The sequence below is a fragment of the Micrasema longulum genome, unplaced genomic scaffold, assembly GCF_059751315.1.
Source record: "Micrasema longulum isolate JH-2025_06_02 unplaced genomic scaffold, ASM5975131v1 h1tg000031l, whole genome shotgun sequence".
NCBI lineage: Eukaryota > Metazoa > Arthropoda > Insecta > Trichoptera > Brachycentridae > Micrasema > Micrasema longulum.
This window is the reverse complement of record NW_028277238.1, coordinates 917,343-939,522: the sequence shown is the minus strand read 5'-3', so window position 1 is coordinate 939,522 and position 22,180 is coordinate 917,343. Positions and strand designations below refer to the sequence as shown.

At 33.0% G+C, this 22,180-nt stretch overlaps 3 protein-coding genes across 4 annotated transcripts in view; 2 read left to right on the top strand and 1 right to left on the bottom strand.

Annotated features, from left to right (window-relative positions):
- Hmgcr (HMG coenzyme A reductase) overlaps positions 1-3,748 on the top strand; it is a 106,705-nt gene extending 102,957 nt beyond the window's left edge. The window contains exon 13 of the mRNA XM_088224596.1: positions 408-3,748. Coding sequence (XP_088080722.1) covers positions 408-504 — 97 coding nt within the window. The 3' untranslated portion in view covers positions 505-3,748. The remainder of the gene's footprint in view (positions 1-407) is intronic.
- A 143-nt stretch (positions 3,749-3,891) lies between these two features.
- Xpac (DNA repair protein complementing XP-A cells homolog Xpac) lies at positions 3,892-8,287 on the bottom strand. Its single transcript, XM_088224608.1, has 3 exons — positions 7,977-8,287; positions 6,993-7,232; positions 3,892-5,198 (listed from the first exon to the last, which is right to left on the bottom strand). The coding sequence occupies exons 1-3, from the start codon at positions 8,120-8,122 to the stop codon at positions 4,763-4,765; spliced, it is 822 nt and encodes a 273-aa protein (XP_088080734.1). The 5' UTR covers positions 8,123-8,287; the 3' UTR covers positions 3,892-4,762.
- Positions 8,288-16,141: 7,854 nt separating this feature from the next.
- Positions 16,142-20,079, top strand: Chchd3 (Coiled-coil-helix-coiled-coil-helix domain containing 3). 2 transcript variants are annotated; one of them, XM_088224551.1, is made up of 3 exons: positions 16,142-16,360; positions 16,473-16,709; positions 17,029-17,178. In XM_088224551.1, the coding sequence occupies exons 1-3, from the start codon at positions 16,250-16,252 to the stop codon at positions 17,050-17,052; spliced, it is 372 nt and encodes a 123-aa protein (XP_088080677.1). In that variant the 5' UTR covers positions 16,142-16,249; the 3' UTR covers positions 17,053-17,178. The 2 variants fall into 2 exon arrangements, with proteins under 2 accessions (XP_088080677.1, XP_088080686.1); XM_088224560.1 differs by lacking the exon at positions 17,029-17,178 and adding an exon at positions 19,939-20,079 and having other exon boundaries at positions 16,144-16,360.
- The last annotated feature ends 2,101 nt before the right edge of the window (positions 20,080-22,180 follow it).

Below are 22,180 nucleotides of genomic sequence, written 5' to 3'. Positions count from 1 at the left end.
TACATCAGATGCATTCTCATATAAAATATTTACGAATTATATTACACCAGGGCTGGTATTCTGAACGCAATTGTAAAGTTCATTTTTGCATACTAAATACACATTATAGCGTGATGCATTCAAAATACCAGCCCAGGACAAATCTGCTGTCAGGGGGCAAAGGGTTTATTGAAGTAATACAGTAAAAGCTTTTTAAATGCGGAATTCACGATTTGATTAAAAATATTATTTTTTTTGTATCTAAGGGGGATTAGTATATAATGGAAAACTGAAGAAAAACAAACAAAAATAAATCTGTAAAATCTCAAGTAAGAGTTTCAGGATATAATGGTGTACATGGGATTGAAATATGAACATGTTCTTTTAGTTAGCGAAAAAACAACCAATTTATTTTGATTGCCCACCAGATCCTCTGCAGCTATCAGCACAACTTCTTCTCCAGCTCGTGTATCAGCTACTCCGCAGCGAAGGGTTTCCCTCGCCCCTCCATCCTCGTACACGTGATGCTTCACCCCCTTCTTGTCACCGGATATGGTGTGCAATCGGATATAGTGTTGCATCTTATTATGTTCGAATAATAATATGCAAATGAACATTACCTCACTAATGGGACAATTGTGTAATTTCTATAGATTATATTATTATTGGTGGCTTGTTGATTATTGATATGTCAAATAAATTTGTAATCGGAGTCTTCCATGTGAAAATATTTAGATCAGTGAGTGAACAACGCCACTAGAGTGAAAGAAATCAGAACTATGAATAGGTTTCTTGATATAATGATAATTTACAGTACTTAATTAAGGTTAATATTTATGGAATTATCAATCTAACATCTTCAAAAGAAATTTACCAAACCTTTTTAAAGGTGTTTTGTATGCTATCGTATCTGAAAATTAAATTCCCACAAGTGTATACACTTCAAAACTGATAAAATGTGAATGTAATTGAGTTGTATTTTTATGTCTATCAACATTACTGAACACTTTAAATTGACAAAGTGATATTTTTGCTGAATGGTGTACATATTTGCATTTCAAACGTTATCATATTTTGATGCAGATATAAATTTGTATGTCACTCATTACATATCATGTACATGCATTGAATTAAGAATAGTCCAGAAACCGCATACGCGCATTAAACAGAAGGCGACTAAACTACTCTTAAACGAGTAGTTTTACGTTTTGACCCATTAGTTTCTTTGTAGACGTCGCTCAGTACGCAACTTCCGATTTGAATTCAACTATGCTGTGTTGTGTCGTTTCAAAGTGTAGAAATGCTTCTGGGATCAACAAGAAACAGGATGGGATCACATTTCGTGTGAAAGTAGCAAATGCATGTGTAAGTAGCAAATGCATTACGAATTTTAAAAATTATTTTTCCACCCGTCAGATTGTCAAAGAAAACAAAATGGACATTTTTTTAGTGTTGCCAGGTAGTAAATTTTTTTACGCTACTTTTTATTAATAAGAACATTGGTTTTAATTGATTTAGTGGATTTTTAGCTTCCCTGCTGATGAAAGAAGGAAAACGAAGTGGATAAAAATTATACAAAGAGTACGGCAAGATGAGTTTTGGAAACCAATAAAGCGAAGCATAATTTGCTCAATGCATTTTGAGGAGAACTGTTTTTATGACACAAAATGTCATTTATCGAAATTTAAAGCACTAATGATTAGTTCTGTTTCTAAAAGGCAATATTACAAAAAGCTTACTCAACAAAGGGGAAATTAAAACTATTGGGTAGACTGTATTAATATGTTCTTATTAAAAAGGTATTATTTCTAGGAATGAAGAAATTGGTAAAGTTTTTCTGAACTCTTCATTTGAAAAAAATCGTTGATGTCTTTCTCTCAAAAAGAATTAAAATGGCTTTCTTTTGGACATGGCATAAACTTTCAATTTCTTTCTCTTTTATACAACATTCTTCAAAACCCGGCACCTCGGTATCTATCTGAGAATTTAATTTAACTTTCCAATCATGAACTAGCACTTTGCTCATCTAATGAGAGACATTATCTTTAAAACATCAAGTATTATTTTACGTGACATAAAAATATCAGCTTTATGCAAAATAAATTTTGTTTTATTTTTTAAGTTCAAAGTTCATTAATTCAACTACTCTTATTAAATGACCCTTTACTTATACACTCTGTTGTGTCAATCAATGTTTCCGCATGCAGAATAAGATTTTAGGGAAATTAACAAATTGCTTTTTTAAAAAAATATAATTATCTTTCATTTGTGGTATGATTATATTTTTCGCTATCTGGAAACATTACGCGGTGACTTCACGCATGGGCGCAGCGAAAGTGGGTTGGACACAGTTCCGATGTATTCAAATACGATTCTACGCTCCTTCTGGACTATTCTTAATTCTATGTGTACATGTATAATTGTTTTAATCATTTTATCTGAGCTTATTTTTTATAATTTTATCTGACTTTGTTTGTCGAAAGTTCCTGATATCCTTTTATTTTTTAACGATGTTTATTGTTAGTGATGTTACATTTGTATTGGAATTCATATTTGTACTCCGCAGCAGAATATTAGTTAAATTTGATATTTAAAGATTTAACTGTGGATGACTATGACTATAACTTATTTTTAAAACCACAGGGTATTTTTAGTTTTCTTTCATAATGATGTCACTCTCATAGAACTTCTTCAAAGTTTTTCCCTTGAAATTATTTTTTTTAGTTTACTTAAAATCAACAATTATTATTTCATAATCATTTATGATTCTCTAGTTACTATTTTTCTGTCTTATTGCATTTAAAAAAATATATTCAAATACCTTCAATTAAATATGAGACTTTAAATATATTACAAATTTTTAATATAATGACACATACATCTACATTTCTATACATTTGAACTTAGCTCAAGGGTATGTACATTGAACAAAAAGCATAAAAATATAAAATGATGTATATTTAACAAATTGCAAAAGAGTTGGAGAACATTTTAGAGAAGGAAATAATAATATTAATCTCAATTCCCCCTAGGGGTTGAAATCCAGTCTTTTGCCTACAAACATTTGGACAAACCCAAAATATTGATATATTTTTCTTTAATAAAATAAAAAGATATTTCTCCTCACATATTAACATGGTAATTATACCTGTGAAATAAACTTTAAAGGGGTAATAAAATCTTGGCCCCTTCACAGTCCATGCCGATAATAACTGCTTCAGTGAAGCAAGGAGCATAATTCATAATAGGATGCAATGTGGAGTCGGTAATTTACTGAAATAAGAGAAATTAGATATTTTCTGTGATGGTATAGTGTAATTATTGGTAATCAACCATTGCAGAATGAAACAATCAAGATGTTTCTGACCAAAGTGCGAAACGACAATGCATAATAATTTATTTAATTGTACATAATGTTATAAATATAATATTTCAATTATTTTTAAGGAAGTATTGGTGTATTCAAGGTGTATCAAATTCCATAAACACCAACTATAGAGACAATTTACTCATCATCTTTAATGTTAGATGACTGCCCATATCATGGGTATGCTAAATTGGTTAAAAATGCTTTTTTAATTTAATTTTATCAGTCAACAGATGCTTGATACATTCTACCAAATTTTTTATATTAAATAGTATTTTAAAAACATAAATTATTTTAATACTACAATGTAATTTGCTTTTATTTTATAAAATAACTTTTGTTATCAACCACGTGTAAATATTATTGTAATAAATGTTTTAACAGTCCAGTTCCAGTGAAAAAGTATCGTTTTATTTATTTACTAACATTTATTTAGAGTAGAGGCATACACAACCTTCATTAGTTCTCAACCCACTCGGTCTTTGTCAAGAGCCAGATTTAAGTAATAATAAATTTAAGTATAAGCAATTAAATAAAACACAATGTATTTCTATATACATATATTGTTTACATTATGAAAAGTGCTATTTAACACTTGGATCGGAACATCCGCCTGATAGATAAACTGCTCTATGCGGATATAGCTGCTTGTTCGCTGGCTAGGGGAGTCTCAGTCGGGACTAAGACGATGTCAAGTGTAGGTGCATGCCGGTTCCATCTTCAGGCCTAAATTGCAGATCGCCGGATAATCACTCGATCTCTCAGGCAAATATTCCCCAACTCGCACTATTTCTTTATATCCACCACAAAAGCGGATATTTTATCCTTTTATATATCATTATAACCTCTAGTGTTTTGACATTTAGAGAGTACAAATTATAATTGTACGGAGTTCGACTTTTAAGTGACAGACACAAAAACAAACTGACATTCCTACAAACTAATCTGATTATGTCAAACAATGTGGTACAATGCCTGCAAGTCAGCAGTTCGTAAAATAAATGTCAGGTAAACCTATGTTTTCATTGCTTCTTGAAAATTATGTTTCACAGTTCAAATGTATGTTTTGATCTCTCACCCACAGGAACTCGTGATGTTGCTGGCAGTGTAATTTGGAAGTCTCATTGGGGATTTAAAAAATTACAAAACTAAAAAATCATCGCTATGATAATACAATACATAAAAATATTATTCTTTCATTGCGTCTAGCTGCGCTTAGTTTGAGTCTAATAACAAATAATTTATTTTTGAAACCACTGAACTTCCCCTCATTAAAACAAAACATATAGGTATCCACAGAAAAAAAAATGATAAAAAATCCTTTTTAGATGTTTTTTTTCTCTTTTTAACGGCTTTTGATGTGATAAATTTGATACTGGCTGCTGACTTAAATGGTAGTCTTAATATCCCCTTTTATTACATTTTTTCAAATTCTTCAATATGCTGACAGATAGTGCACTCATGGGTATAGGTATCACTATCCTCACTATAAATTTCAGCTCCATAAGTATGAACGTGGACCGATTTAGTTTTGACATATAAACTGCTTCTAACATTCATCCTCAATTCTTTTAACTGTTTAGAGTACTTTTTAGATTTGGAGACATCCCGTTTTTCCAAACGTTGTTCTTTTTCTTCAAGTAATGTCTCCTGAGAACCCCAAACTTGCAATGCTCTCTCCTCTATTTGGATATGGAGATAAAGTTTCATGGATCCCCAGCGACTGTTGTGAGGATTTTTGCGCAAGATACATTTCAATATGGGCTCCCTACTGTCTAAATCGCAATCCTTCAGCAAATAATCATTTTTAGCTTCAGTTCTGGTTATGAGGGAATGTTTGTCTTCATTATCCCTGCAACAGGTACAGTATTCATATATTTTTTTATTTTTTTTTTAAAAAGGAATAACCCGCTAAGCCTCTATTTTGAGGCTTGTCAGCAGGTGGGATAGAGGGGATATGGAAGAAGGTAATGAAAAATACACCACAACACCCAGACCAATTGAGAAAAAAATCTTTCTTGGATTTTTTTCTTGCAACTGGCGGGAATCGAACCCGCGACGCCAGTTTCACAGATAGCCGTCTAACCAACTGCGCCACGGCGCCTGTCTAAATTATATTGTTCTACGAAAGTTAAGGTGGTTACCACTACTCTAGTATTTGTATAAGTTAATTTATATCTGTAAATCCCCATAATCATTTCACGTAACGTTGGAAATGGATTCACAATACAAGTTTTGATATATTTATTTAATTTTACAAATTTTTCAAGGTTAATTAATATCTAGCTTCAGCTGTGAGTGTAAAATAGAGTTAAGAGGGTTAACAGAAATATATATATATATTTTTTTTTAAAGCAGACAGTTATGTAGTTATACCAAATATTTTAATAAAATAGTTTAGACAAAACAAGGTTGTGCTTGAAGTAATGGATTGTTTTTAATTTAATATAAGGTGTTTCACACTAAGTATTAAGAAGAGCTTTTATACTTCCGGTTGGTTCTATTATAGTTATCATTGTACACATACATTGGAACATAATATTTATCATTAATATTTTTAATCCAGAAATATTCAGATTTACAAAAAAGATATAGATGAATTTTAAAATTACATACCGTATGGTACAAACCTCGTAACAATTTTTGTCATATCGCTTACAGTTTAAAGTAATACCAAGGTTTTTTTACAGCAGATAGCATTTCAGAGAAATATTTTTTATTTTGTAACTGAATTAAAAATAATTTTTAGTTTAAACTCTATTTTATCAAAAAAGAAATTGCTTAATATTTGTCAATGTTAAGGCGATTAATTGACACCCATTATCAATTATAATATTTATTAAATCGGCATTAACTTTGTGAAATAACACTATTAAATTAAACACTTTGTTTTAAAAGACCATTTGAGTTTATTTTGAAGCACTAGTAGTTTCGGAAAGCACAGATCCTCTATCTACAAGTGTAAAACTCACTATTATAAACTCAGTGTTATATCACCTGTAAATGGAAGGTTCTGTGCTTTCCGAAACTACTAATGCTTCTGGCCTACAATCTGTATTGAATGCCGCAGCGAGACTTATTTTCGGAATCTCTAAGTTCAGTCATATCACTCCACTACTTTGGGAACTACACTGGCTACGTTTTCCACAGAGGGTCGAATACAAACTCTGTTGGCTTATGTATAAGTCACTGCATAACTCTGCTCCGGAATATCTAAGGGAACTATGCATTCCAGATGAACTAGCTGACAGGCGTCTAACGCTTAGATCAGCTACGTCTACTGTGAGAGGAAAAGTTATTATACCTCTACGCAAACAGCGCACTAAATTTAGTGAACGCGCATTTGTGGTTGCAGCCCCTATGACATGGAATGCTCTCCCAGCAGAGGTGCGAGGCTGTGAAAGTGAAGTGATGTTTCGGAAAAAATTAAAACCCACTTGTTCTCTAAATCATTTGAATAAATCCGTAGCATGTGACAACAAAACAAATTATTTTAATTAGATTACAAATTTAAAAGAATCACTATGTAAAGCGCCTTTGAGGTATTTTGTTACGAAAATGGCGCTATATAAGTTATCCATAATAATAATAAGCTAGGGTAAACCTTTTAAATCAGATATCGGGAAAGATATAAGAGTTTTGTTACCTGCATTTATCACAAGCTTTGTAATCAAATGTTTCGAATAAATAAGAGGTGGAAAAAACTTCATTGCATTCAACACAAGTCGGTCGATCAGATTTATCAATGATAGGGGGTAACTTTTTCGTAAATTTAGGTTGAGTTACTGGCACTGCCGGATTTTCCTCAATTAAAAATCCTCCACCACTATCAATAAATTTAGTTCCTTGTACTTTAACAATGCTTTGCAACACACTGTCTGTTTCTCTGAAAAGAAAAGCATTAAAAATATAGGTATAAATAAATTATTTTAAATATTTTCATTTCCACTTTTAGTTCTCAAATAGTTTGTTGCCTAAATCACAACACAATGCGTATCATTCTCAATTTCTCATTCAATAACATTCACATTATAAATATTTTTATCCATTCTTGGTAATACATTCGCTTAAATGTCCTAACCATCGTAGTTTATTAGTGCTGAACAAGATTAAAAAAAAGACCCTTGTGTTTCGACCCAATAAATCTGTACTTGTATACATATTTGGGTATTTTTTTTTTAATGAAACTGTAAATACTAGTGAGTTAATACTAACTAAACTAACCAATAGATAATAACTAGAAACAAACAACACAGTGTAAATAAATCTTAAACTCAACTCTGACACCTGGGGGTGAATAAGACATAAAACAAGAGAAAGAAGATAAAGTATTAAATACGTAAACAAAAAATTATATTCATGATTTTACCAAATAATGTACTATTCAACCTTACGGAGTACATATTATTAACTAAGTGGATATTCTCATAATTAGTAGATTGAAATATTGTTCAACTACTACTAAATCAGAACATTTCTCTGTCTCCGCCTACCCTAGTAAGCAGAGAGGAAAGAGTGACAAGTGCGTATATCGTGCCATTTATTCCTAGCTTCTTCCACATTCCCACATATTTTTATTATTTAGCCAACTAAACAATTAAATAAATCTTAAAACCAGATAAATAATTACATTTTGGCTGAAGGGTGTGGGATAAGCTTGGCATCTCTCAGCAAGAGTGCTTGGAGCCTGTTTTTTTCAATTCTGGCTTTCTGCGCTGCCGATAATTCCACCTTCGGCAAATCTGATGGTACTGTTGATTCAACGTTAGAGTCCATGTTAAAATATTTTTATTTTAATTTATTTAAATTTAAAAAATATAAAAAAAACTTCCTAAACTAGAGTTTTTTCACACCAATAACAAATAATAAAAAAATCAACAGAATTCAAAATACCATATTCGACAAACATTATGCCACAGACTACAGATATCTTCATTATGCACGATATCCATAGAATCATTTTCTTAATTCTATGATTATACCATAGACTATATTAATAAATATGACAACGAAAAAAAAAATATTTTGAATAAGTACTTACCTGGCAATAACCGTTTTTATTTTATGACTCATCTTACGCGTATAATGTCGTAACCCATAAATTGACGATTTTGAATTTTTAATGTTCTTCGTCTATTGTTATTATTATAGTTGGATAATTTATATAGCGTTATTTTTGTGAAAATAACTTCAAGGGTGCCGTACAGTAAATAAATATCCCAGCTCGTCTTGCATTTACAGAGATCATGGACGATTGAGATTTTTAGTTTCTCATTTCCATTTATCATATATTTCAATTATAACAGATGGGAGCTAGATTACAGACCATCTTGCAGCTACAGAGCGCATGGATGGCAAACAATCTAGCCCCCATTTATATTTTGTTTTAATTTTACGATGAAGTTTAGTGTTTGAATGATGCTTAAATTATTTATTTTTAAAAACGCATTTTTAAAACAAGATTTAGATTATAACAAGTCTTGCAGCTAGTGAGATTTATTAATAGAAAAACATTAATAAATTTACTCAATACACACCTCACTGCACATGTCATAAAGTGACATTATTTAATAATTTTATTTTGGCTGAATTTAAAAAATATGTCTTTCGTTGCTAGAATTTTATCACTTCATGCGCTTTGTAGCTGTAAAATTTTTGGTAACAGCCTTTATATTACGTAAATTCACTAGCTATTACATTGCATAATTAAACTTCCAACTATAAATGTATAGTGTAATAACAAAGACGGGCATCTATAGATTTATTATGTAAATGAATTTGAGCTAGCATAACTTTTTCTTACTAAGGTAGGTAGTCTGTGGCAAATTTTTTGCTTTTGCGCAAAACAATTATTTTACGTAGGTAATGAAACTAAAGCTACTGATTTGTTATGTTTATGTCACAATCCGCAATGACAGATTATTAGCCACGTGACCCAAATGCCGGCTTTTTATTGATTGATTGAAAGATAAGTGATTTTTTAATATCAAATCAATGTTTATAGTTATTAAATTTGAAATCAACGTCTATTTTTTATAACGCTTTTTGTTCATGCTTGTCACACGAAGGCAGACGAAGCAGAGGCAGACCATAATTAAGATGGCTGGATAATGTGGAAAGTGACATTAGAGCGATTAGCCTGACGAACTGGAGAAGAGCCACAGGGTGCAAGGACGAATGGAAACAAATTCTGGAGGAGGCCAGGGCCCACAACGGGCTGTAGCGCCACTGATGATGATGTCACACGAATATAATAGGTACTATTCGAAAATGTGAGTGAAAAACAAAAATCAATTTTCACCTAAATTTTGACTTGAATGGCAGATTCTGTGACAATCTTCTTCATAAATGACAGTCTTCTTCAAGTTAAGTCATGTCTTTCTCCGTCTTCCTTATTTTCTTCATTCATTTACATGCATTCGCATAGTAAATCTCTTTTGCTGTTTTTTTGTCATCCATTCGCTCTACATTTCCAAACCAACGCAGCACTCCATCATATTGCAAGGATATTGATTTGGTCGATAATACTTGTCTCAGCCTTATATAATGCAAGAATCTCGACAAAGTCAAAATCTGCTATTTATTAAATCTTCTAACAGCAACTTTTGTTTTTATACTCCAATGTCCAGGATTTGTAGATTAGTTAATTCGTCACACAACTTGGAATTCTTTTGAATAGATCTTCCGAATTTTTATAGATCTCATCGCCACTAAAACAGTGTATAATGATGGATTGGCACGGTTAAGCTCGAAATCTTACATGTTTATCGTGTTTATGAATATATTATTTACCATTATTGTATTGCCCTTGTTTGCCTTTGCTTCATAGTTTTATGTTCTTTTTGTTCGGTTTCTTGCATATACTTGTATGTTTCTTAGGCCGTATCCATAATAAATAAATTAACATGTTCACTTTTAATTTATTGTTATAGCATACATTCACCTGAGAGATCGTATTTGGAAGGAATTCAGCTTACTTTCATCTTTGTTTTTCCAATTCCATACCTCGCTCTCATGTATAAAAGTCGGTACCAGGACTCCATTGTAAACTGCCGAGTTTGCCTCCTGCGAAAAACATTTATTTACTGGCCGATTAATTATTAGAGCTGGCGCGTTTGCAAAACTTACACAAACGCATAAAAATCTACAGGTTGTTGATTTTAAAAAGTTATACTGAATTTTAACGAAATGTGCTATTTAAAAAAAAAAACCATGTTGGATGTTGTGTAGGTACATGAAAAACATACAATGGGTTCAGAAAATGTAATATATTAATTCATTTTTACACGAGTACATTTTTGATTTATAAAATATCTTGTATTTAATATTGTTCAAATTGTAATAAGAGAGCTAATTTTTGCTACCGTTTTCATCAGATATTTTTTGTTTTCATTTAAAATATATATGACATTTTCTTAACTTATTGTTATTTTTCAGTCTAATCCAAAACAGATTTAAGAAAACATAGCACATTTGACTAAAATTTGAAATTCACGTTTTTCAAATCAATATTCTGTTCATTAAAAATGTATTTGCGTAAGTTTTGTGATCGCGACAGCACTAAATAATTTACCTATGCACGAGTCGATTCAATGAAAAATTATGTTTCTAGAAACATAATTTTGGCCTAGGCCAGTGTTTCTAATCCATAGCGATAGTAAAGCGGGAATTGATTTTCACATAAACACATTTTTCACATTTTTTATCTGGACTCGAGTCATATTTCATCATGGTTTTGATGGAGATAAATATATACGAATTACACTTATTTGTTTATAAATTTGTATAAACCACTTAATTTTTTTTTTTTTTTAATTACACTTCGACCGGTTTCGAGGTTACTACCTCATCGTCAGGAATTTAACTAACTTATAATTACACGCAGTGTAATTAAATTAAGTCGAAGTGTAATTAAAAATAAAAAAAAAAAACTTATTTGTTTATAAATTTGGTTTATACAAATTTATAAACAAATAAGTGTAAAATGTCATACCACAAAGTGAAAAATGTTTTTGATAACAATAATATACACGAATTACTTTATGCAAATAAAAATGACCCGTGCACAAAAATGTTTGCTCTAGCATACGAGTAGTCTAATCTAAAATAATAAAATACTTTGCTATTTTCATTTTGTTGCTACACTACACGCTTTTCAAAAACAGTATGAATAGTATGAACTCGTACACAAAATGGATAAAACATTATAGGATGGTTTAGCAGAACAGCCGTACAATTGTAATATACTTTTTAAAGGTATTTGCACAACTATTACATCTAAGAACAAAACAGAATCTCTCTTCAATCCGTGCCTCATGTCTGAAGATGGTGATTACGCCTGACTCCAGGCATGGCTCGTCTGTGGACAGTCTCCCTCCATCTGGAACGGTATTGTGCTCTTCTATAGGCATTCGTCAGTGATGATTCTAATAACTCAGTGACTTTACCGCTCCGTCTTGTCGGTTGACGTCCACGCGACCTTGTCCCTTCGACACTTTCCAGGAGAATAGTTTTCTCCAAACTATCAGAATATCCTCTAGAAATATGCCCAAAGAACTACAGGATTCTTTTCTCGCATATGGATATCAGTATTTCTCGTATGTCCAGGAGAATAGATGCATTCGTACGTCTGGCCGTCCACGGAATCCGCAGCACTCGCCGCCAGCACCACATCTCGAAAGCTTCAATTTTTTTCTTTTCAGATTCCCTCAGTGTCCAACACTCCACACCATACATGAACACTGAGAAAACCAAGGCCTTCACCAGTCTCTTTTTGGTGTTAATGGTTATCTTCCAGATCTTCACCAGCCGACTCATAGCACTTTTGGCAATACCAACACGTCGCCGTATTTCACCTTCACACCCACCGCCATCACTAATGAGAGAACCTAGATAAATCAAATTGTTGACTCTTTCTAAGTTGCGCAGTAAGGATAATGGCGCTACTTTATTAGCTCGATCAATGATCATAAGCTTAGTTTTGCTAATATTTATTGAGAGTCCCAGATCTAAACTAGCAGCATCTATTCGGTCAATTAGTTCTTTCATTTTAATCTCTGACGATGCAATAAGTGTGGTGTCATCGGCATATCTTAAGTTGGATAACTTCATTCCTCCAATTGTGAACTTACTTGTCCAGCCGTTAAGTGCCTTTCGAATGATATATTCACCATATATATTAAACAAGACGGGAGACAAAATGCAACCCTGTCTAACACCTTTTCGAACTGGAAAGTTTTCTGATAGTTCATTGTTAAAATTCACAATTGCTGAGCTTTTATTGTAAAGTGATTTTATCAGGCAAATAATGTGTGCTGGTACCCCCATCTCATTGGGGACAACCCATAATTTGCTCCAATTTACACAGTCAAAAGCTTTTTCATAATCAATGAAACAGCTATAGAAACACAGGTTTGTCAAATCCTCTGCTTTTCTCAATAATTTGCCTGACATTTAAAATCTGCTCGCGCGTCCCCTTTCCCTTAACAAAACCTTTTTGCTCCTGTGGAATTTGCCAGTCAAGGAAGTATTTTCACCTCAAATGTAAAATATGCAGTACAATTTTACTTGCATGCGAGGTGAGTGCAATCATCCTATAGTATCACATTTGGCCGTTGAACCCTTTTTGTGTAGTGGGATGAAAACGGATTCAGTCCAGTCTTTTGGCCATGTACCAGTTTTCCATATTAGATTACAAATTGTATGTATTGCCTGGTAACCTCGGTCTCCTAAATGTATCATAAATTCAGCTGGTATTCAGCTGACTGCTTTATTTAACTTAAGATATTTAATGGCATTTTCCACTTCACTTTTCGAAATATTGGGCTCTAGTTCATCGTCAGAGTTTAAAGAAGAGTTTAAATCTACCATATTTCCGGGGTCACTGTAAAGGTCAGAACAATAATCTTTCCATCTATTTAATACAAGGGAGATTTCATTTAGGCATATACCATTCTCATCATCTATGGTCCATGTTCTGCACTTGCGGTCACTAGTCAAAGTTCGGATTTTTTGAAATAGGTCTCTGGTTTCAAAACGAGAAGCGTGATTTTCTATTTTTTAGCAAATTGTGTTAATCATTTCCGTCTTGTCTTTTCTGCAAAATCTTTGTACGTGATTGTTTATTTCTGCCTACGCGTGGTTGTCTTCTTCTGAATTGATGCCACGCTGCTTAAGCTCTTTCAATGAGATCCCATGTCTGTTCAGTCAACCAATGTTTACGCTGTCTTGTCTGCTCAGATACACTACTTTCGGCTACTGCTGCAGTATCACAGATAACGCCTTTAAGTCTCAACCATTCCGTTTCAGGATCTGAGTTCTGGTTTGGTTGGAAATCGTTTAGCCTCTCTTTTATTAAGTCTTTGTACTTTGATAGAGCTGCCTTGTTAAGACATTTACGTGGTTATAGTCTATTCTTGGCATTGCGAAGTTTTATTTTTATATCGGTTACTAAAAGCTGATAGTCAGAACCGATCTGCCCCAGGATAGGTCTTTACATTAGTTATTGACGATCTGCATCTTGAATTTATAAATATGAAATCAATCTGGTTCCTATAGTTATCCCCCGGAGATTTCCAAGTGTAGAGCCTGCGTGCGTGGTGTTTGAAACACGTATTTGTTATAGTGTATTTTTCATCCAAACAAAATCCAATAGTCTTACTCCACGGTCATTTCTTGAACCTAAGCCGTATTTTCCAACTACCTCTCTAATGTTATGGTCATCGATTGTTGCACCTAGTTTAGCATTAAAATCTCCCAAAATCATAGTTACTTCTTGACTTGGAATCGATTTAATAACATTGCTCAGTTTAGAGTAAAAATCGTCTGCATCAACATCAGGTGCATCCGAAGTCGGAGCATACACTTGAATAATATTCAATCTTACAGGTTGAGAGTCCAGTTTTATACTAATGATTCTGTCGCATGTTGGAGTTTAGCCTAAAATGAATATTTGAATATTTGGTGGAACTATGAAAGCAACCCCGTTTCTGCTTTCTTCTTCTGGTCCAACAAAATACACGGGTTTCCATTGTCAGACGTAAAAGTGCCTTCTCCTTTCCAGTGTATCTCGCTGAGACCGAGAATATCTAATCCATGTGAAGTCATTTCTTTTTCAACTATTTCTATCTTTCCAGGTTTTAATAGATCTCTTACGTTCCATGTAGAGATTTTTTTCTCAAATCTGAGAGAAGGTCTATCTTGCCTTCCACTACCGGTAATACAGTTTCCACGCTGAGCCTGATTTTCCACCACAGCGAGGCCGGTAGCATATTTCACACCCCGCAGCCCGGACCCACTGGGGCGCCGGTTTTCAAACGGGTCGCATGACGTGATTTTTCCATTTGTGCTTGTAGTCATTTGTAATTGTCTTGGGAGGGATAGTGCAGTGGTTTCCCGTTACCTTCTACACCGCAGTACCCTATCCACACGTGTCTAGGGTAAGTTAAGAGTAATACCTGCTGCCATATTACCCTAGGATCTTTTGGAGTTATTTAATTCTCCAGGCCCTCCTTCGGCTCACGGGATATTTAACAACCACCGCCCGGGACTCGGCGTTGTTGACCACTTAGCCGTCTCCATAGTCAATGCTTCCCGGATAAACTCTTGTTATCTCTGCATATCAAACATCACTGACGTTGCCCAGGGTACACCACGAGGAGGTAGGTCAACCCAGATCTGTAATCTGTACCCTATTACAATTAACAGAATATGTCGCGTTTAAATAATTATTTCCAAAAGTTCCCACAATTGCTAGCGGTGGCAGCACGTCGCGGCTCAAGAATTTCAATTAATGAAAAATGTGTTTGCGTTAATGCTCTTTAATTATTATTATTTTTTTGTTATTAGCAAATTTTATAAACATAATTCAAACAGCGTGTTGCTGACGTTTTTCGAAAAAAAAAAACAACATTTTTTGTTTAAAAAAGTAATTAAATTAGATACGTATTAAATAACTATCAGCAACACGTCACGTGTTTTTTTATTTATAAAAAAAATATTTTGTTCATTCACCTTTTTTAAATTTTTAAACACGGTTTAAAATTTTCCACTTTAATAAAAAAAAAAACAGAAATCTGCTACTTTCATTTTTTTTATACACTTTATTACAACATCTACCAACATACATACATACATTACTTGCTGTTCAAAAATCTTTTTTAAGATAAATGTGAGGAACGCCCTTAAGTACGTCAAATAAATTAATTTAAGGTATCCTTAAAAACGTATTTAGAAAATCTTATGATTGAAATAATTTCGAAGAGAACGATTTAATTAAATCTTGAATGCCTGTTACAAAAGGAATGTGTACATATAACTAAGTATTGCTGCGAATTTAATTTGATAACTATTCAGGGAATCATATACTTATTATAGAATAGCTAGTATTGGTTTTTTTTTTACAGGAAATCAATAAAGTAGAACTCCGTTTATCTAAACTCCAGTCAACCGTATTGTTATCAGGAAATTGAAAAATAAAGGAGATGTTATTATAACAAATAAAAAAAGGGCAGTTAATTTTGCTGGACATGATTATGTAAGTTTTTAATGTGATTCCAATTCACCGTATTATTTCAAAATCAATAAAAAAAGTGACCTTAAAGTAAATTTTGCGTTTTCTTTCAAAACATTGCCTTAATTTTATTATATCTTTAATCCGGATATTTGGAGTTTTACTTTATATTTTTTAAAACTTGACTGGCAGTTTTTGCATAACAAATTGTTTATGATTCTTGGCTTAGTTTATTGTCAATCCTTGTTATTGTCTATATCAATGGTCACGTTGTACATTTTGATATATTTTTATCTTTGGATTAATCCACACCAGCCAACAAAACAAAAGTAAAAATTCGGCTACTGAAAAATGTTTTTTTGAAATTACTTTATTTAATATAATTTTTTAAAATGGGTGGAACTCAGAGTACAAGAAAATTAAGTCTCAATAATGACTCTCCAATTCACGTATCAGAAGCTGCAATGAAACGAATTACGGAATCGGAGCCAGCGAATACCAATGTTTGAATCTTTTCATTACATAATGTCAAAAATAATTTAAAACTCAAAATTACAAATGTCAATATTTCACATTCTATATTACATTTTATTAATGATTAAAAATTTTTTTTAGAACATAATTGCGCTGACAGGCTCTAAGAAAGACTATAAATCAGACTTGGATGTCAAAAGTGGAACTGATTATTGGAGGAATCAAATAGATGCTTTAAAGAAAAACCACGATGCTTTTAATGAAAGGATGGATGCCGAGTATAAAAAAGCTATCACTGAAACCGCACAAATGTTCAAACGGGCACAAACTGCCTGTGTCACTGGCAAACTCCCACCATGCCCAGAATTCAAAGCCCTGGTATGATATGCTCTCCATTCTTTGATTTACTCTATGTTAAAAGCATGTTTTTATAAAAATGCTATGTATCCAATAACTTAAAGATCTTTCGGTCGAAATTCATCTGTTTTATTATTGCATTAATTCAGTAAGTTTAAATGCTTCTTAAAATTTAGTTTTCCATGTATTTCATCTTGTTTACATTCCAAATTTCTATATGGTTTTTGACAGTTTAATTCCATTATCATCATTCTCCCATTTGCATTGGCATTCCGATTGCAGTGTATCAGCAATAATTTATCATGTACATTAAGGTATAATGATCAGTATTATGCTTCAGGAGGAACTCCAAAGATTGCTGTGAAAAAACATATTTTAAATAAATACTTTACATTGTCGCTCTGGCTGGAAATCAAACCCAGGAACTCATTAGGCAAATGCCGCAAGATGTGCTTGTCTCCACTCGATTTCCCTTTTCAGGATTTTTACCTGAAGGTAACCATTAAGTCCATTATTTGTCTGAGATTCTAGTTTTATTTGACACAGAATTAAACCATGACAGTTGTATTTTTAATTAATATTATGTTAATACCAAGTTGGCCCTTTATTCAGTATTTTTTTTTTACTGATAATCATGTTAAAACATCAGTCTGTAAGTAATACTCATACCGTATCTCATGTTTTGGCAATGACCTACAAGCTTGGATAACTGTCTAACTATCTGAAAACTAATAAATAGATTAATTAAAATTGACATCAAGAAAATGCCGTGAAAAGAAAAAATATTTGTATCTATTAGGGTTTTTTATTTTGAGCAAAATTTTTAAAACTAGTTTCGGTAAAACCCGGGTTTTCCCGGGTCTACTTGGTTTTGTCCAGGGGGTCAATAGCAAAGAACTAAAATGGTAAATAGCATTTAATTTATTTCTAAATTAAAATTTAAAAAAATAATAGCAATTAAATTTTATGTTAATAAATTGATAACATATATGAGGGTTGCTACTTAAGTTTTGAGGTAGACAAGTAAAAACAAATATTTATAATCGAAAATAGCTTTGTTGTTTTTAAAAATATTCTCCTTAAGATCAATACACTTTTGCATGCGTTTGTACCAATTTTCGAAGCACTTTTTCCAGTCATATTGAGGTACCTCCAAAACATGTGATTTGAACGTATCACCCGCTTCCTCAGGCGTCGAAAATTGTTGACCTCGCAATATAATGCGATATGCAATAATATGCGAGAATAAGAAAAAATTCATTGGGTGCCAAATCAGGACTGTACGGCGGATGACCCATCAATTCGATTTTTTGTATGCTCAAAAGTTCACTTGTTTGAGCTGATGTGTGACAGCTTGCATTGTCGTGGTTGAGAATGATTTGTCTTCTGCAATTGGTTTCCCTTATTTTTCCGAACACTTCTGGCAAACTAATGGTGGTGTACCATTCAGAATTGACTGTTTTACGTAGCTCCAATGGAACTGTGACGACATTTCCAGTTATTCCGAAAAAACAGGCGACCATTTGCTTCAAAGTCCTTCGTTTTTTGGTGGACAACTTTTGTTGGATTTGGCTCGTCTCAAAAGACCCATACAGCCGATTGTTGTTTAGTTTCGGGTTCATATGCATAGATCCATGATTCGTGGCCTGTCAAGATCTTATAGATGTCTTTTGAAGCACCGCGATTGAATTTTTTAAACATTTGTTTGCACCAATCTTTTTTTGAGCGATTGTCAAATTATGCGGTATACAATGCGTATCTTTTTGACGACCAAATGTTCATGCAATATTGAAGTATGCGATTGGAACTAATGCCCAAGCATGCCTCAATCTCACGGTATGTCACATGACGATCTTGCAATATCAGTTCACGCAAAGCATCGAATTTTTCTGGCACAACAGCTGATTTTGGACAACCTTCACGAAATTCGTTCTGTAACGAAGTGAAACCACAATTGAATTCAGAAAACCAGCGAAACACGGTGGCTTGAGATGGTGCTTCATTACCTAAAGTCGCAGCGAATTGATCGGCACACTGGTGTTGATGTAATCCACGTCGAAAATCATTGCACGAAAATGTTCACGATTTAGTTCCATTTTTTTAACAAAATTAATTTTTCAAGTATCTGTAAACAACACTAATATCACTCGTATGACAAAACGTTCTGAGGATGTTTACCATTAAAAATGGCAATCTTTACGATGACAATGTCAGGTTTGACATATTCACACTGGTGTTGCCATGTCTATTTTTTTATAAAACTGTATTACAACTATCATTGCACTCAACATATCATCATTGATTCGGCCTCTGAGTTTATTAGCAAAGAGACCCATCACAGAAAATGCTCGTTCAGCTTCCACCGAAGTTGGTCGAATTAAGAAAAGTTTATCCAGCATTTCAGGTCGGTCTTTTGTTCCCCGAAACATATTAATTTATTTTCCTATGATATATGAATCAGAATTAGATTTTTTATGATTTTCCTTATTATCATTCTCTTGCAGAAATAAATTAAGCTCATCCGAAAGGAACATTTGTTTAATACAAGCACCAATACTTGTAGCATCATCTTCCATTCCATCCTAACTTCAACCTCAACTGCCACTTCTGGTTTAGACTCTGAGTCATTAGCATTTATATTAAATAATCGCTTTATTGAGATTTAGCAATCGCGATTTTTAATGGCGGCTGAATTATTTTTTTTTTAAATGTGATTTTCACTGCAATATTTCTTAGTACCCACGGCCCATATTACAATGGAAACTTAACATTTATCTTCAATTTTGTCTACAAATTAAAATAAACTTTTCTGCATGAAAACAGAATATGTATAAAAAAAATTCTAGACATGTTCGATTACAGGTTACCGATGAAGATACATTACATTTTTATTAAAAAAATATACGATTTTACTTTCTATTTACCATCATGTACTGCTGAAGGTAGCATTTCTAATCGCAGCCCTGGACTAGATTTGAAGTGTAAAACTGATCATCTTGCCTTAATGTAAAAAGTAATCGCAATACGCTGCAATTGGTGTACTAATGTAACGCCCTATACACCATTAGGCGTAGATGGTGAAATTATTATATATAGTCATATAACTTATACACGCGTCATTTTTACAACTATTTACAGTCCATTCAAATATTTTATAACCTCTGCTTTATCTGTTTGTGACAATAAGTTCTCATATAAATCATTCCAGTGTCCATATTTATATATTTTTACATATTTCTCCTGCTTTTAGGTTATCAAGTGCTACAATGAAAATTCTACCCAACCACTTCTTTGTGCAAATTATGTAAACGATTTCAACAATTGTGTATCGAATAAGCGATCCGAATTTATGACAGCTGGGTCATAAATTATTAGACAACATAGTTTTGATTCCATAATATATTTTTTGTTAAATTTTTTGTCTTTTTTTTTTACTACTTTTTCCAACAGATTTGTATAATTAGCTAATGAAAGTTTATAGCGCCGTGGACATGTTGTGTTTCGATACAAGTCACTTTTACTTAATGTATTGTAGTTATTTTAAACAAATTATTTATTAAATTAGTTAATAGATATTTCATATTTTTATTATGTACTTTATGCACCTACAAACATAGAACTTTGTAAATAAATCTATAAACCCTAGTTATTCTTAATTTTATTTAAGAATATTCTGGTATCCAAAATTATTTTTTTCAAAAGCTTCCGATATAACGGAATCAGCAATATTTATTTTCCACCGATATGTTTCGAATTTAACACTTTAGAAAACCCATGTGAACGCACGGTGATGTAACTTTTATTTAGTCTGTAGCACTACGTAAAAGAGGATGGATTTATGATTAAGTTCCCGGATGGGGGATATGGATCACTAGTGAAAATATTAAGGAGTCCGGAAAGATGAGCCCCTATACTCTTTAAGCACCAATTTTCTCAAAGAAGAGGTTAAGAGATATCTTAATATATCAAGAGAAGCACATCCTCTCATTTTCATGCGCAGTGAGGTTCTACATCCAAATTTGAGGCAAAAGTACTTCAATATCCAAATGAGTATCAGCATCCAAGAGATTATTTTCAACAGCATGACTCATCCTAATTAAAAAATAAATTTTAATTATGAAACTGAAAGTTAAACTTAAAAATTACAATTTTCATTTTCTTGCTGTTTATCTTTTTAGTTGATCAAATTTATGTAACCAAGTTTGTCTGTGTCTTTGCAGTTTGCACCTTGTTTTTTTAATTCACTATCCGTATCATTGCCGATATTTTTCTATAAATATTAGTATAGTATCAGCAAATGCTTGTATCGATTCCTTACTAAAAATATTTCTACTATTAAGATTAGGGTAAATCAATAAATATAATTTTTTGTTGAGTTGCAATTTCTACAGCTAATTGATGATTTTTACCCAAAACTAGCCGTTGAGTCGAAAGCACTCGTTCAGGATTCTGGTCCTATTTCACACACATAAATCCGCTCGGACATAGACAAAAATAAATGTTTGAGTTATAATTTACCTAAATATTACAATTTAGAGGCCATTTTCTAAAAATCTGCTTGTGGTAGAGGGGGGTTTGAACAACCGACCTCTGATCCATGAGTCCGTTACTCTACCACGGTACTACAAATCAGGATAACAATCATTTATGGGAAATCAGGATAACAATCAGTTATGGGGCACCCAAAAAAAAACACAGTTTAAATCATCCTCCCCAAGCTGACATTCGCAAATGGCTGAGTCCCGGACAGGGATTCTGAACAGGTGAGAACCATTGCAGCAGTGCCCAATGCGCATTCTGCATATGGAGGATGTTTCAAACTTGTTCAGAATCACTTTGGGAAACCAAGGCTTTTCTGTTACATTTGGCTTCAGTCGGAAAAGATGATTACCCTTGGCTTGAGAGGATCACAAGCCTCTACTTGTAAAGCGTTAATTGGAGATGACTTCATGGCTCTAATGACTAGTCTCAGACTTTGAGATTGGATCTGGTCAAGTCTTTGGAGATTCATTTTTGAACATGGTTCTAAAAGGAACGAGGCATAATGGAGATGGCTCCAGATATACGCAGTATAAAAAAGTCTCTGTATAAAAGGGTGGCTCCCCCACCATACTCGCGAGACTGCTCTTAACGTATTCAATCCGGCTCGACACTTGTTTACTTTATGATTTGTGTATGAGTTCCATGTAAGATCAGTGTCCAGAATTACTCCCAAGAACTTAATCTGAGTCGTAAAAGGTAGTATCTCATCTCCGTGTTGAATTTTTATGGTTGGGATTTTTCGCTGTCTATAGAATGTTATGGCATTACTTTTACCAGTTGATAGATCCAAGATTGCCAAGACATATATATGGAGCATATTGATGTACGGTTGTGAGACATTGTGCCTTGCCGAAAGAGATAAAAAAAGACTAGAGGCCTTCGAGATGTGGTGCTACAGAAAAATATTAGGAATTTTCCGGAGAGACCACATCACCAATGACGAGGTTCTC

Coding starts and splice junctions, on each gene's coding strand:
- Xpac (XM_088224608.1), bottom strand. CDS start 8,122: ATGGACTCTAACGTTGAATCAACAGTACCATCAGATTTGCCGAAGGTG. Junction 7,233..7,976: donor CCACACCCTTCAGCCAAAAT/GTAATTATTTAT, acceptor TTTTCTTTTCAG/AGAAACAGACAGTGTGTTGC. Junction 5,199..6,992: donor AAAGCTTGTGATAAATGCAG/GTAACAAAACTC, acceptor TACCTGTTGCAG/GGATAATGAAGACAAACATT.
- Chchd3 (XM_088224560.1), top strand. CDS start 16,250: ATGGGTGGAACTCAGAGTACAAGAAAATTAAGTCTCAATAATGACTCT. Junction 16,361..16,472: donor CGGAGCCAGCGAATACCAAT/GTTTGAATCTTT, acceptor AATTTTTTTTAG/AACATAATTGCGCTGACAGG. Junction 16,710..19,938: donor GCCCAGAATTCAAAGCCCTG/GTATGATATGCT, acceptor TCCTGCTTTTAG/GTTATCAAGTGCTACAATGA.